We start from the raw sequence: 15,400 nt of genomic DNA on the forward strand, positions 1-15,400 counted from the left end.
AGACGTTGATAGCGTACACTTCCGAGTACCACAAAGTGCTGTAAGTTTTCAAGGAAATTGCACTCCTCGGTAAGATTACCTGTACGGAATCCGGCGGTCACCTTCATGATTTCTGTTTGGTTTACATACTTTAACACTGTAGTGCAATAAACCTCTTAAAGATAATAGTCAAAGCAGACGGTTTTTACTGAACAAAAAAAAAAAAAAAGAAACAGATTCATTAGCAGTGCAAGGCGAAAAAGCTGACGTGTTCCTGTTTGTCCAGCCTGTTTGCAAACGTTAGTAGGTGACAATGTTCTCTCACCTTTTGTGCCTCAGGAACGCCGAGACCGGGACGCGGTTCCCCAAGCTTGGAGAATGTGCCCACTTCCACTACGACATGATGGACCTGGGGATAGTCCAGGTTAGTTGGGCTTTTTTGTTCTTCTTTTTCTTGCGTAAACATTATGTAGAAGTCAGGTCACCGGCTTCTGACGTCATTCAGTGCGCATGTGACGAGGAGCAACATTAATTGAATATCAAAGCGAAATCCTGTATATACATCTCTAACTGTGGCCGCGTATTCAAATCGTCACATTTTCATTTCTGTTATGCGAGCACAAAATCACGCGGTGCCTGACATACGAAATCAACAAGATCGATAGCTGGAATGGACTGTACATGACGAAAAGCAATGTACAGAACGTACGCGTTGTGTTCTTATCCCGTTATTCACATTTAAGCCTGTGATGGCTTGTAGCTTTATGCTACAAACGGTGGTTGTCAATTTTCACTCTCATGCTACCACCTTGCGAGTTTCCGCATTACCGAATAGGAATATCCAGTTTCCACGTGCTTCGAGTGTTCGATTAATTCGCGCTCGCGCTGCCAATTGCTGGCATCCTGGTTAGCTCAATTGGTAGAGCGACCTCCCTTGAAGGGCGTCGGTCCCGGGTTCGATTCCCGGACCAGGACGACGAATTTTTCGTCGACTGAGAAGCTTCCTTTCTGAAAAAAAAATCTGCTCGGATTTCTTTGTAGCTTTGTGCTGCAAACGATTGTCCATTTTCCCCATTTCATTTCATATGCTTTGGTAGTGACCCCTGAAATCCCATCAGCAAGGAAATTTCGTGTCACCGCAAGCTTCTCGTCCTCAGTGCGGGTTAGGAGCTATCACGCCTCGCGTCTGCAGGCCCTGTCGTGGGGTCAGTAGCCCAGGAGCGGGAGAGCTGGGCTGCAAGAAAGCAGTGGAGATGGCGGTCGTCAGCCTTGCAGCTCTCGGTAGCTGTCGCCGATGCTTATCTCTCCTCCTCCTCGGACTCGTCGCGAGAGGAGGAGGAGACGAGCTACTGCAGCTGTTTGCTCAGTGCTCCCGCCGGCTGGCCTGGCTGCCGCCACCTCGCCCGCGCCGTCACGATCTAGCGTCGATGCTATCGCAGTGGACGGCGTCGTCTCTCGTTATGCGCGCTTCGGGGCCACGCTGAGGCCGCGTGCGCGCCATTGTTGTCGGCGGCGACTACGACGCTCGCCGAAACCCACCGGGCCGCGGCGTGATGAGACACGGCGCGCAAATCTTTTGTGGCCTGACCGCTGTCGGCCTCTCGCCTCGCTTTCTCCTTCGTTCGACGCTACCCGCATTGTGAATGGCTTCGCGGGCATCTGCGCCCACGGAGGAGCAACGTCGCGGCGATTAGCACGACGCGCGACTCAAGCGAGTGTTCTGCCGCCGCTGTCGTCTCGCTTTCCTGCACACCGCGCTGACTTTGTAAGCGCGACCCGTCGGCTTCCGACTCGCTGTTTTTCCTGACCACTACCCTCCCCCACCCACCCCCTTCTTACCGCGCACTGGCCGATCCCCCTTTTCACATCGTGCAACCGAACCTTTCTGTTCCGTCATCTCTTTCTTCTTTCTTTCTTTCTTTCTTTCTTTCTTTCTTTCTTTCTTTCTTTCTTTCTTTCTTTCTTTCTTTCTTTCTTTCTTTCTTTCTTTCTTTCTTTCTTTCATATCGCGTCTTCCTCCGGTGTTTCGTCCAGCGAAGTCCGCCTACGCACGGCCAGAGTGCGCTGTGGCCACCAACTCAATACTTTCCCCGTATGTACCGAGCGTTTGACTCTTAGCCTTCGGTCCCATGGATCTCATTGCTTAACGTGCAGTGGCAGGCACCTGGCCTGACCGGGCCTCCAGCATACTTTAGTTACAACAAATTAAAGCAGCACTATGTCAAGACGAGGCAGAGAAGTTAAGGCATACCGTGACTGCGTGGTAAGACTGCCGCGAAAACGTCATCATCACGCTGGAGGAATTCGGGCTCGCGCCAAACACTCACTGTCCAGAAAAGCTGGCTTTTTGGCAATGCACGCGGATGCGCAGCAGGTGCCCGCCTTACGGGCTTGCAGCAACACTCGCCGGCTGCGCACCCGAGTTGGTCGGCAAACACGCGTGCGAGCCACTCCTGACGGTGCCCATATTTGCGCAGCACTCCTTTGGCCGGAGAGAACGCGAGCACTTTTTTATTGGCCGTCGCCGTATGCGAGTTCCTCGGTCGTTCCTTGGTCATACGCGAACCTGGCGCTCCTATCTGACGACGTTCACTACGCGCGTGCTGTCTGTCGTTGCGCCGTTTCGTTGGCAGTTCCGTTGCGCATACGTGTTGCTTGGTTCGCGATGGTATAAATGATGGAGTTAACCTGTCCGTCACCGCACTGGCATTTGTCTAGAATATTATGGGCATTGCTAACTCGGTATGCCCTACTATGGTCTGATTCGTACAATTCAAAATGCGATACTCTCCGGCTAGTTACGTCTATAGAGTCTTCAAGAGAGAGCACCTCAATAACTACGAGCTGACGATTACCGCTGTCTTCCGTTCAAAGTGCAGCAAAATTAGGGCCTTGTCAAGGGAAAGGAACACATTTTGAAGAGACCTCAAATGTTTTGCTCAGGTCGGCAGAAACGAGGATAATGCATTCGGCTTCCCCGTTCGCACGGCTAGATTACAGCATAAGCAAAGTATAATTGGTTAGCATCTACCAATGCTTAAAGGCGAACTGTGATAAGTAGGGAACGTTTTCTAACAAAGCATTAAAGTAGGCTTGCTGGTGCTCCCTATATATCGAAGCGAATATACAGCGTACAAAAAGAAACTAAGGACGAGTAACAGGAACAGACATAGTGCTTGTTCCTGTTCCTTTATTCCATCATGTGGTTGATTCAACTAGGAAAAAGTTTTCGACACTTATTTTGAATAAAAAATTACACCATCTCCCGCTAAAGGGGACCATGAGGCGATGCGAAGCCGGATCACTTGCACGATCGCGTTCCGTTGGCGTTCGTTGGGCATGCTACCGACCTCGCGTCGTGGAACGCGAAGAGGGACGCTACGCGCGTCGTATCTTCCATCTAGCCTGGCCGTTAATTCTCACAGGGCGAGCGGGGAGCGCGGTCGACAGGCGGGCGAGAGGGGGGCAGCGTAGGAGAGGAGAGGGAAGGGGAGGGGAACGCGCATGCGCTCGAGCTCATCGCGGCGTTGCGCAGGAGATAATTTCGGCATGTCTAGCCCGCGTTTCAGAGGAAGAGTGGAAAGGGGGAGGGGTATGGGAGAGGGGAAGTGGAGAGGGAGAGGTGAAGGGGAGAGGGGAGAGGACATGGGGAATGGTGAGGGGGAGTGGAGAGGAGGTGTGTGAAGAGGGTATGCGCATGCGCAGTAAGGGTGGTCACGCCGCACACCACCACCACCACCACCACCACCACCACCACTGGATTGAGCTCCGCCTTAAGATACTTCGCATCTAAAAATGATTCACCAATGCTCTTTATATCGGGAACTTTCTTTGCGTAACGCAGCTAAAGGGGCCCACGCGGCTTGGAGGAAAGTCAGTGGACGTCGATTAACGTCATCCATTGATTGTCCCCGCTGCAACCGTCTCTGTAATACCACTGCAGTCATTTCGTCGTCGTTGGGTCTGCCTCAATGAGGAAAAGCGCAAGCAGATCGTAGTGTAGCGAAATGACTGCGCTGCGAGGACGACGCTTATTGTTGCTACAGCCAGAAGCCGTGCTGCTCCGTTCCTTTCCTCGTCAGTGCATCCTCCATCCAGTGCCCCGGTGGCTTCGCACCGAGCTTGCAGCGCTCGCGATCTTCCCTGCGAGAGCTTCTATCTTGGGACTGGGCCACCGGCGGTATACACCCGCGCTGGTGGCTGTGCACTGTTTGCGCTTCTCTCGCTGCAAAGATGAGACACGGCACCCGGCCGGTTCGCGCAGCAGATGGCAGGCTTGCAGCGTGACCCGGGTTCGCCGCCTCCACCCGCCGCCTGGACAGGTTCCAATATCAACTCCCGTTTCTCCACGCTCTAGAAAAGTGTCTGTCTGCGTGCGCGCTTGCACACACGCGCGCACGCGTGTTTAAGTTTTCAGCGTCTCCAGATTCGCGACCATTTTGACACCGGCAGGGCCTTGCAACGTATAGCGAAATATCGCTGGTCAATGACCGGGTAAGCTTACGCTAGGTGGCACATTCGCGTTCCCCTTTCTTCATTGAAACGAGTGTGCGCTGTCAATTTGCAAGCGACAAATTTTAAGGAACAAGAAAAAAAAGAGGGGGGGGGGGGTCGAAAAATGAAACAAAGTATATAGATGTGTCACCTTGCTACATTTCTCTTCCTGATAGTATACGCTTCCAGTGTGCACCTCTTATTTTCACGAAAACCCAGCGTGTGTGTGATAATTCCTCCTTTTGTGTACACGTCCTTCAAGGCTTGTTCGTCGGTTTTTTCAATCTGTCTACTAACAAGCCCAGCACCAGGTTCCCCTACCTCATCTTCTCCTTCATGCGTCGTCCCGTTTAACACACGACGCAAACGAACGTTTCGAATTTAGCCGCCTTCGCGAACGATGTGTTCTTCACGATTGTACCAATACTCGAGTCACCATAGTCTATACGACCTTCTCTGCAAGTTCGGCCTAAGTCGAGCGTGGACCGGTTCCTCGTACGGCGTCATTAAGGCTCATGATTGGCGCACTAAGAACCACTGAAATTATGCGTTTAGGTGTTCGCAGCACCCCAAATTTTCGTGAACCAAAGTTTAAAGAGAAATTACGCTCATCGCCTCTAATTAATTTTGTGGATAATCCTCGCGTGTGTTCTCACGACCTTCTTGTGGCGAGGCGAGTACATAAGAAGTTGCGCAATCTCTCGGACGTCGTCCCATCGCGGTGATTGGACGCGGTGCCAGTTCGTGAGAGGCGTTGTCTTGCTTTGTGCGGAGCGGGCGCGCGTCGAGTGCGTTGACGGCTCACGGTGCGGCTAAAACCGAGGGGCGTGGTCCGAGATCAGCTTTGAGGCGAAGTACATAGAAGGCACGTGAGATGGGACGGCGAGGGCGAGAGGCATATAGCTGTGTAGCCTGGCAACGAGAAGATGCGCACGCGTTTGCGTGTGTAATCTGTCTCTTTACGCGGGTGCTGCGAGCTGCGCTCTGTCTGGAGAGGAGCGCGCCTTATAGAGCGCGGCGTTCTGGAATGCAGCCGCGGTCAGCGGCATTAAATCTTGATTACGCTGCCGCCAGGATGAACTCGGGGCACGCGCTACGTTTGCCGGCGAGCAAACCGGACTGGCTCCTCTCAGGCGGGCTGCAGCCCCTGAGGCGGCGGCTGTCTGCCTGCCTGCCTTGGCCGCTTGTTCCTGGGAGCCTAAACGCGAGCGCCGGCGGTTCACTGTTGCGCCACTCCGTTGCCGTGGCGACTGCTTCAGCAACCCTTTCGCGTCGTCCATTTGCGATTTAGTTCCGGCGGTACGTCGATCACGTTCACTAGGCCCTTCTAATAGTTCCTGAATGTGGAACGTGAAGCGCATTACACTATAGTATACACCGTCTGATGCGACGAACAGTTTAACATTTGTCTGTGATGCAGTGAATGGGTCCGACGTGATTGCTGTTTTTTTTTTTTTCGAAAAGAAGTACAGGCCGACGTCGCAGCTATACTACGCAGGGGCGTGCCGCAATCGGCCCGTACGCTAAAAGAAAGAGAGAGCGAGAGAAACAGACAAACATACCAGGCGTCGTAGTTACCGATTTCTTCCATAAGCACTGGCGAAGATTGGCCGCCTAAATCCAAGTTTTCAATACACTGGACTCTGCCCGAGAGTGCTTGTGGTAGAGACATAATTGAGATATGATAAACACAGATAATACAGTTTTGCCCTGTATCATTGCAATGTGAATTATGCCAACTCGTTTCAACGAGCCATCTCCTTCTCACGCTTTAACGTTTACAGTGAGAACAAACAGCTTACCATCACACCGTACACAATTCTCTCTGCTATAGGATCATATCAACGAGTCGTACGCTTACCCGCTTTGAGCGGCGACCATTAGCAAGAATTTCCGAGGGAAACGCTGTAGGTTTCTCAAGTTCTGCTATGCGGCACAATATAACCGTGCTCCTGCAAAATCGCGTCCGAACTGCGTTATCTGTACTTATTCGGTGTAGTAGTGCGCGGGCATCAAAAGGCGACCTTTGTGCCAGTCTCTTAGCTCAGATATATTGTACAGAATTGGTTTTCGATAAGGGAACACATGGTGCTTCGGCGGAACTTTTTCGTTCTGGGTGACACTTTGCGAGCGCTTTCCGAGAACAGGCTATACCATTTTTAACAGTTTGCGCAATAATATACACGAACCGCGCTGGAATTTCTGTGCAGCTGCGCTTTTGTCGGCACATCACGGGCGCGTATACCGAAACGCGTAACGGTTTCTGAGAAAGTAATCCTTTTCGCTTTTGGTGCCCGTGTGTGCGTTCTAGCTGCTCCGTATAGCGACGCAAGCACCCCGTGGCCTGGTATAATATATTCACCGTCACGACGCCCGCTCGACGCCTCCAGACGATGCCAAGGATGCGTCGTTAAGCCAGCAGGTGTTTGGAAAGCGTGGCGGTATGCAGGACGTTGGCCGGGGCAACCGGAGCTGTGGTGTTCTGCCTTTACGCCTTTGTTTTGTTCGTTTCTGTCTTTTTGAGTGCAGAGAAAAATAATATGGGCGTGAGGACGACGCAGCTTATACGGTTACCGACGCTGCTAATCGCATGCTCGAGGATATCCCGTGGGCCGCCGGCGTAGCAGTATTTCGTTAGAGGAACCGACTTTAATGTCGGTGCCAAGCTTGTTTCGTGCTATAAATGTACGTGGGCGGCTGGGGAAACGTGGGATGGCTCGCTGGAGAGCCAGACCGCGACCTGGTGATTTGGCCTAACCTAACCGGCAAGCATATCCAGCTAGGAGGGAAGGGGGGGGGGGAGGAGGTCTCGCCGAATGTTTTCACCTAAAGTGGCGGGCGAGAGAGGTTAATTGGAGTGCTCGTTACTCGGCGTTGTCGAACGAGGAGGCGTTCAGATATTTGCGCTTGCCGTGTGGACTGGTCGCATTTATGGCGCCCTCCGTGCGTAGTTCAAGATGGTGCGTGCTCTGCTGCAGATTTGCGTGTTCCTATACGTGTTTCGGCGTGGACTGTCGGTGATGGTTGTGGCGTGGCTCATCTGTTAACACTGAATTCCCAACTACGCGAAACAGATAGTATGCTCACCACTGTGTAGTCTGACGAAGAAATGAGTTGCGAGGCAGCCGTAACAGTTCTTATGAAGTAGTCTCGGAATGGCATTGACAAAAGACTATAACAGAGGACAACGATCTACTTGTCGCAAAGCGTTACTCAGTGGCTGTCACTGTCAACGCTAAGTTGCACGCGGGCATGCTTGAGTACCCGGAAAGGGGTGAGGAGAACGGCCGCAACATTCGGTGCATTGATGCAACTACGTATGCATGACCTGCGAGGGTGTTGAGTTCGGTATCCGCACGCAGTGCGCGTAATTTTTGCAGCGACGTCTATCTAATGTTTCACGATACGCATATAATGAGGTCTACTTTCATCATCATGGTTTGCAGCCTATGTAGGTCCACTCCAGGACAAGGGCCTATTCCAATATGATCTCCTGTTTACCCTATCCTGTGCGAGTTGGTTCCATTTTATCCCCGCGAACTTCTCAATTTCGTCACTCGATCTAACTCGCTGCTTTCCGTGACTGCGTTTCCGATCCCTTGGTAGCCGTTCTGTTGCTGTCACTGACCACCGGTTGTTTGCACCGCGCATTATGTGGCCATTCCAGGCCCATTTATTTCGTTTGATGTCAACAGGAATATACGCTACACCTGTTTGTTCCCTGACCTATTCTGCCGTCCTCCGATCTCTCGTTGTTACGCCTACCATTTTCCGTTTCTTTGCACGTTGCGTGGCCCTTAGCCTTTTTTTTTTTTCAGTGTCTTTGTATCCTCTATGTTTTAGCAGCATCTGTACATGGTTGCGCAACATTTAAAAGAACGTCCGTCGAAGCTGGCTTCCCCACATGCAACGTACACGTGAGGTGAAGCGCGCTTCAGTGAGGGAGTGGTAGTGTGTGTGTGTGTGTGTGTGTGTGTGTGTGTGTGTGTGTGTGTGTGTGTGTGTGTGTGTGTGTGTGTGTGTGTGTGTGTGTGTGTGTGTGTGTGTGTGTGTGTGTGCGCGTGCGCGTGCGCACACGCACACGCACGCACGCTCCACTTCATTCTGCATGGTCAGTTTCTTCCAGAGGCATTCACATGTTGCACGCGCGGAAGCCGGAATTCCGCGCCTTCCGTTCTGTGCCGCGATAGCGCTCGGCGATCTCCAAAGCGTCTGTTGTTCTATATTGATTATTATTTTTTATATGGTCACCTTTTTCGCATATTTTTGTTTTATTTTCCGACTGCGTTCCGCGGCGACCCCTAATGATGGAGCGGCGCATTGATGAGACGGCAATTAGGTGCGCTTTGTGTCCGCTCGTGCGTGCGCCGCTCCCGACAGCCGAGCTGCTTTCAACGAATGAACTAAAACATCGAAACGAGAGGAGCTCGAAGCCGTTCGGCCGCGCGCGTGCCGCTTTTATAGCGCGAGCGGCTGCGGTCGCCGTGCATGCATGCGGGCAGGCGCTTCGCGGAACCAATCGCTGAAGGCCGCGCCGGAAAAGCGGGCCAGGGTGGCTCAAGGTCACCAGACCACCGATCCGCGCTGTGTGATTATTATTTCCTTACCCTCTTCTCTCATTCCAGCTTCAGTTTCTCTCTGCAAGTTCGTGTTTCTTTTGTTCCACGCCCATGAGCGCCTGGTTCTCGCCTCTTCGGCAGAGCCGCACCAGCAAGCTCGTTCTTCTTCGTCCATTGTCCAGAAACCTGCTTTCGGAGCCGGCTTGACCAGCGTTCGTGCCAGTCAGCCAGTTTCGCAACTTCCGTCTTATTAGGAGAGGCACCGAGCCGATCCATCGCGGCAGTCCCAAACTTTCGGTTCCGTCGTGACACGATTGCGAGAGTCCGCGACTGCAAGCGTGCACGACCTGTCATCGCATGTGCGTTTGGGAATGCAACTGCAGGTCACAGCTGTGCACATTGCGCGTAATAGCTTTGCATTATAGTCCGTGCGCGCGAGCGTCCCTGCGTAGCCTTCCGTATAGCCTCGCCAGGTTTGCGATGTCGGCGTAGCGTTGCGTGTGTGCACGCAATAGAGCTACGAGCGACGCCGAACTGGCTGCATAGGTCGTTTACACTGCTAGCTTTTACGAAGTGCAACAAACTCCCATCAGTGGCGTTTCCGTAGAATAAGGAAGCGAGTCGCGGCGTGAGGCCCCCCGTTGTCGTGGTAAGAACGTGTGTGGTTTAACGCTGTGAATGGCAGAACTATCGGGTCAATGAAGCCCAAGGCTAATGAAACCGAAAATAATAAGAGAAAGCGCTCTCAGCGTGTTTTCAAGGCTGAGTGGGAAACGAAATTTGTGGAAATGCGAGCAAGCCGCTAGCACTTCCATAAATTTCGTTTCTCTCTCAGCGCAAACTGTTGCTGTCCGAAATAAATTCAGCAGTAGCACTTTTCCACGTTCTAATGCTCAATGCGCTTTGTTTCGTTATTCTCGGTGTGCAAGAATATGTCCGTGGCCCTTTAAGGCACGAGTAATTGTGAAACGTGTTGAATATAGTAAAAGGCTTTCATGTTACGTACTTTCAGTCGTCATCTTCACATGCCTCTTGCGATCACCGATAACATCGCGCTTTTTTTTTTTTACTTTGTCTTAACGAATGCTATCAGTTGTGTATAGGCCACTTTTATTGTCAACGCAGAAATTCCGGTGTCGCCGTCGGTGTTGGCGTCGTTGGTTGTGAGCGAAAAATCAGCGTTGTCCGTGACCGAAAATCGAGAAAGATGAAAATAAAATAAATAACAAAAATGTTAGGTTCGAGTGAGAATCGAACCCAGGCCTTCTGCGTGGCAAGCAGGTGTTCTACCACAGAGCCACGTCATTGCTTGATACGGCTTCGGAGGAAATACTGTATAAATGTCGTGTAGTGGGAATGAGTCTCCTTAACGCGTGCAGTATTGCGTGGCAGAAGCGTAGAATCGCGCCAGGCGTAAAAGAAACATGCGAATTGTGCAACGAGTGGGTGTTTTAAAGTTTGAGGAAAAAACTGTAATGACGCAAAGAAGACGGGGACGAAGCGAAGACACGAACAGACATACACGGTTCGAGACATACAAGGTCCGCCCATTACAATGCGCCCAGACATATTTAATCACCAGCAGTAGAAAAAGCATCATCAAGTGCGTAGGTTTGCGTGTTGCCTTACGGACGCGTAGTGGGTCCTTCGCTGATTCAGAAGAGGATGAGTTATGGCGTAGTGGGCACCTCGCAACTGTACTTGCAGCAGGGTGTCGGAACGAAATGTTTTTCGTTTCGGTTTTAGTTTCGTTCCACCGCAAAAAGTTCCGTTCCGTTTCTGTTCCAGAACGAAAAGAAAATGTTCCGTAACGGTTCGTAAGGGTTTTTTTTTATGGAAAAATTTGAAGTTAAGGTAATCATAACGAACATTGGATTTGTGATGTAGATACTTGCCCTCCTCTTAGAAAGTGGGACAAAGGTGAAATACGTTCTTCAGAGGAGCGGAAGTAACTGTACCACGAATTTCTACCAACTAGCAAAAACCAGTATTAATTTCAAAGTCATAGTATTTATTTTCTCAAAAGACAAATACGAATATTTTTAGTGGGCTCAATGCTTTGTGTCAAGGGAGTGAGCACGATCTCAGAAGCAGCACGTCATTGAGTGTACTCTCTGATGTGCGAGACCGCTGTTCTGATAAAGAGATCGCCAGGCCTGCGCGACACACGCAGCACAGTCACAACGAAAGCTGGAAGAGCGGACTTTGTAGAGCCCGCTGGAGAGTCTCTTCGGGCAATAATACAAGTACACATGCGGTACCCACTACGCCATAAACCATCCCAATTCTTCTGAAGTAGAGAAGTTCCCACTATACCATTCTTCGTCATTCTTCGGAGTCTCGTGGTACACGCTACACATCTGTAAGGCATTATGTGCACTTTGCGCTGTGAGTGATGACGATAAAAAATTATGGCTGAGCACTTTGCAGTGGGTGGGAAGCAGTGTGGCGGAATGGGCGCCTCCATTGCATTTCATTTCCACTGCGGGGAATTAGAACTTGCCGCATTTCCATTCCTTTCAATTCCTCGGAATGAAAAAGCTTATCCCATTCGCTCTCCGGGAATGGCCGGGCAGTTCAATTGCATCAATGTAATTCCTCCACGTAAGAATAAAGGCATCTTGATAGTTTTATTGAGTTAAGAATGAACGCCCCATAAAGCTGATGTCATCAGAGGCATTAAGAACTGCAATAGTACGCAAAACAGGTTACCAAGGTCGAGGGATAGTAGCTTGGTTACATATCTCGTGCAGTACAACCACCCTACTAATTCCCATAGGGGCAGTTCTCCCGCTACCTATAGTATTTGCATGGTCAGCATGTTTGAACGAATGGTGGTGTTTTAATATTGTTTATGCTTAAATGTGTTAATGTTAAAATGACGACGTAGCGTATTTTTATGCTGAGAAAAGTAGTATTCAAGAAGACTAAGCAGTTTTGCCACACGTCTGGAGCAGTTGTGAATATGGAGAAAAATAAGATTTGGTTAAAAGACCCTCTGGACCTGCTGGTATTAGTTGGAATAGTGCACCGCTGGGGCACCTTGTGCCTTTGTATCGAATACGGAACACTGGGCCGCACTGCTCGTCAGTACTCACACTTGTCAAGCGCTCCTCGCAAGCATAGATGGGGTGAGGAGCACTTTCTGTGTTCGCCTGTGCGCAGGTATGCAATGTCTTCCTTGTCGCAAAGGGTATTTACGCGTGCCAGGTACAAACTGCTCGTGAGATAAAGATCAGGATGTGCATAGAGTATTCGCTACGTTTGTGTGGGGGTATCAATGGGAACCAACGCGCTGGGGTAACTTGTTTCTCCCTTCGGTATCTGCTGGGATAATACATTTGTTTGTGCACTAACTTATGCCTCGGTTTCTAGTAGGCGCGTTGCTTATAAATATACTGTGCTTGTAATCAGCCAAGCCATTCTAAAGATACTGCTTTATTGTTAATTTCGAGGCTCTGACTTACTAATGTTAGAAGTTTGAAAAACAGCACGTAGACGACAACGTGCTCTAAACTAGGAAAAAAAAAGTAATTCCATTCCCATTTCATTCCATGCAAAAGGCGCTTAAAGGCCAACTCCGGCGATTTTTTGGCCATGTCAAAGTAATGGTGCTTTTATATTCCTGAGACGCTCCTGTAATGGGTCCGATAGCAGAAACACTCGGAAAATTGGAGAATAATTTTAAATAAGCGAAAATGGCAACACCGAAACCGAAGCCCAACCGAGCATACTGCCTTCGCGTGACGTATAAGTGGTTACAAAACCGGAAATCATGCAAGGCATGCCGGTCCCGCCAGCGCGTAGTATGAAGGCTGCGAAAGCGGCGAAGAGCAGACGCTCATTTGAAAGGTGACTCCGTCGGAAATCTTGTGTGTGACTGACCGTGTCACGTGCACAAGCTGAGCAGTCGGAAAATGACAGCTGCGATTCCGACGCATTTGGAGGCCAACTGTAATGGCCATTCCTCTTCGGTGAAGTGGAACACACCTGTTTAGCTCTTTGCTTGCCTGGTTGCACATTCCACCGCCAGATGGAACCACCTGTCCAGGGAGCTCAAGTTTGTGGGGCCGTGATCGGGTAAAATGCTATCGCTGAGAAGTTCGCGGACTAACTAAAGCATCTTAATATTGCTATGGGAAGAGTGCATAAGTTTGGCAATAGCGGCGTTCAACATCGCGTTGGTACGGCCGAAGGAATTTAATATAAGCCAAGTATGAGCCACCTTTCGCACCATTAGGTTACGTTGTTTCGCACGATGCGAAGCTCACCGTATACCGATATAGGCCCGGTCACGGTGCATCCTGTATATGCTACGGGAAGTGTTTCCGTGGTGTTCACGCATGTGCATTTTTTAGCCGGTACGGTATTACCGTACTTGCCGTGCAGTAAGCCGCAATTGTTAGCTAAAACACTCTAATATAGAGACGCAGGGTAATCGTTAGGTGCGAGTGTTTCGTGACTGCCAACGGGGAATCGTGTGCAGCCCACAACGCGCCACCACTTGCCACCCATCGCACGCATTACCACAAGGAACTGAAATTCACACGCCCAGCCAACGAAGCGCTCGCCAAACACTCGCGATTGTTGCCTTGCGGATAGCAGACGCTCTAGGGGCCCCTCGGTTCCGTCACTTCCGCTTAACAAAAATGACGTCACGCACCCAATGTTGCCAATAATTTTGGGAAGCGAGGTGAGGAGAGTCGGGGCAATCAATAAAATTCATTTGCAATGAATCTGCGTATGTCTCCAGCTTGTAATTTGGCATATATAACGGGAACGTGAAAAGGAACGTACCCAGCGAATTTTATTGAGATCCATAGACCTCGAAAAATCGCCGGAGTTGGCCTTTAAATGCATTCTCATTCCATTCCTCCAAGCGTTGTCCCCATTTCTTTCCGGGGTCACAACAATGTGGAATGATTCCGGAGTCATTCCATTTCTGGTGGGGCAACTCCGCAACACTGGTGGGAAGCACTGAACAACACACTCTTTGCGATATTGGCATTGTGTGATGACTGGTTGTTATTTTACTCTTCTGCCACGCTGTATTACGTATATTAACATGATTCCTTGCCCGACATGACCACGCAGAGGACGCGGGTTGAAATGCCATGCGATCCTAGAAATTTGTTTCTCATTTATTTTTTTTATATCACGTGATGGCGGTCACAGACACCGGCGGTGGTGGACAACTATGGCGCCAAAATCAGCTGTTGTGATCTCATAACAGCTTTCGCTGTAACAAACTTCAGCGCCGACAATGCCCTCTCTATGCTGGCCTGCGTGACAGGCGCGCAAAAATCCACTTGCGTTAATATAAACATCTCTGGTTTGTCATTGTTTTCGTTTTTCGCACAATTTCAACATATACTTGCTTTGAAATTCCTGCCTGAGGTACGCGCTAATACCGTACCCTGAGATATGCTCACATTGCATGAGCTCAGTTGCTCCGGATTGCGAAGTTTTCTCGTGAACCGAAAAACGATTGAAAAAATTTCGTTTTCACTCCGGAACGAAATAATACATAAAGTTTCGGTTACGTTTTCGTTCCGGTCCAAAATATCGTTTTTTTTTTTTTTCGTTTTTCGTTTTCGGTTTTCGTTCCGTTCCGACACCCTGACTTGCAGTATGTATTTTAGGGCAGTTTGAAACTTGCAATGTTACCCGCGCAATCGTTCGTTTCCTTGCGGCATAGAGTTTCCTACAATACTTACTAGAGGGAACTCTGGCGCTAGTGTCTATGGGAGCTGCAATGCATCGCGCTTCAGCCAGCATGGGGATCATGGGTATACATAGTACACGGATTTGTCTAAACTTCGTTCTTTCGGCTCCGTTTGGCTCCGCGTCGCCTGCATCCGCTTTGTCGCAAAACGAAGTTCAGCAAAAATCAGCAGTTTCACTTCACCACTTTAACTTCTTTAGGCTCACCGATTCAAATCTGGTCACGAAGTTCACAACGATCCATTCTTTTATCCGAAAGAAAACCCAAACATAGCATAGCGGATGGGGCTTTTATTTTTCCCCTCTTGGAGCAAATAGGTTTCTGTATCACTTATCGCCTTCAGCGGCGGTGTGTACAGTAGTACACATCAACTTCGGAGGTGCGTCACGCACCGCGTGTTTCTTCAAATGGCTTGAAACGCAGTGTGCACATTTGTGCAGGCTTCCTGAGTGGACAGCCAGCGGTCATTTAACCTCATTGTGCCGCGTATTGCTGCAGAGGATCACTTTGCTGGAGACCCTGTCATGTTCGACGATCGTTCGTCGCGCCGCGTTCCATGGACCAACTTCAAGAGTATTATTTTTCTTGGCTCGAAACGAATAAATCCGAAAAAAACATACTGGACATGCAATTGGGGCCTAAT

General features: G+C 50.1%; 1 protein-coding gene and 1 non-coding gene across 3 annotated transcripts in view; both read left to right on the forward strand.

Annotated features, from left to right (window-relative positions):
- The window catches only part of LOC119393491 (uncharacterized), a 267,437-nt gene that overhangs the window by 194,335 nt on the left and 57,702 nt on the right, over positions 1 to 15,400 (forward strand). For both annotated transcript variants that reach the window (XM_037660537.2, XM_037660536.2), the window contains one exon: positions 319 to 403. In XM_037660537.2, coding sequence (XP_037516465.1) covers positions 319 to 403 — 85 coding nt within the window. The remainder of the gene's footprint in view (positions 1 to 318; positions 404 to 15,400) is intronic.
- On the forward strand, positions 881 to 954 carry Trnaq-uug (transfer RNA glutamine (anticodon UUG)). The gene has a single exon. It is a non-coding gene; the product is annotated as a tRNA-Gln (tRNA).

This window comes from Rhipicephalus sanguineus, chromosome 5 (genome assembly GCF_013339695.2).
Source record: "Rhipicephalus sanguineus isolate Rsan-2018 chromosome 5, BIME_Rsan_1.4, whole genome shotgun sequence".
NCBI lineage: Eukaryota > Metazoa > Arthropoda > Arachnida > Ixodida > Ixodidae > Rhipicephalus > Rhipicephalus sanguineus.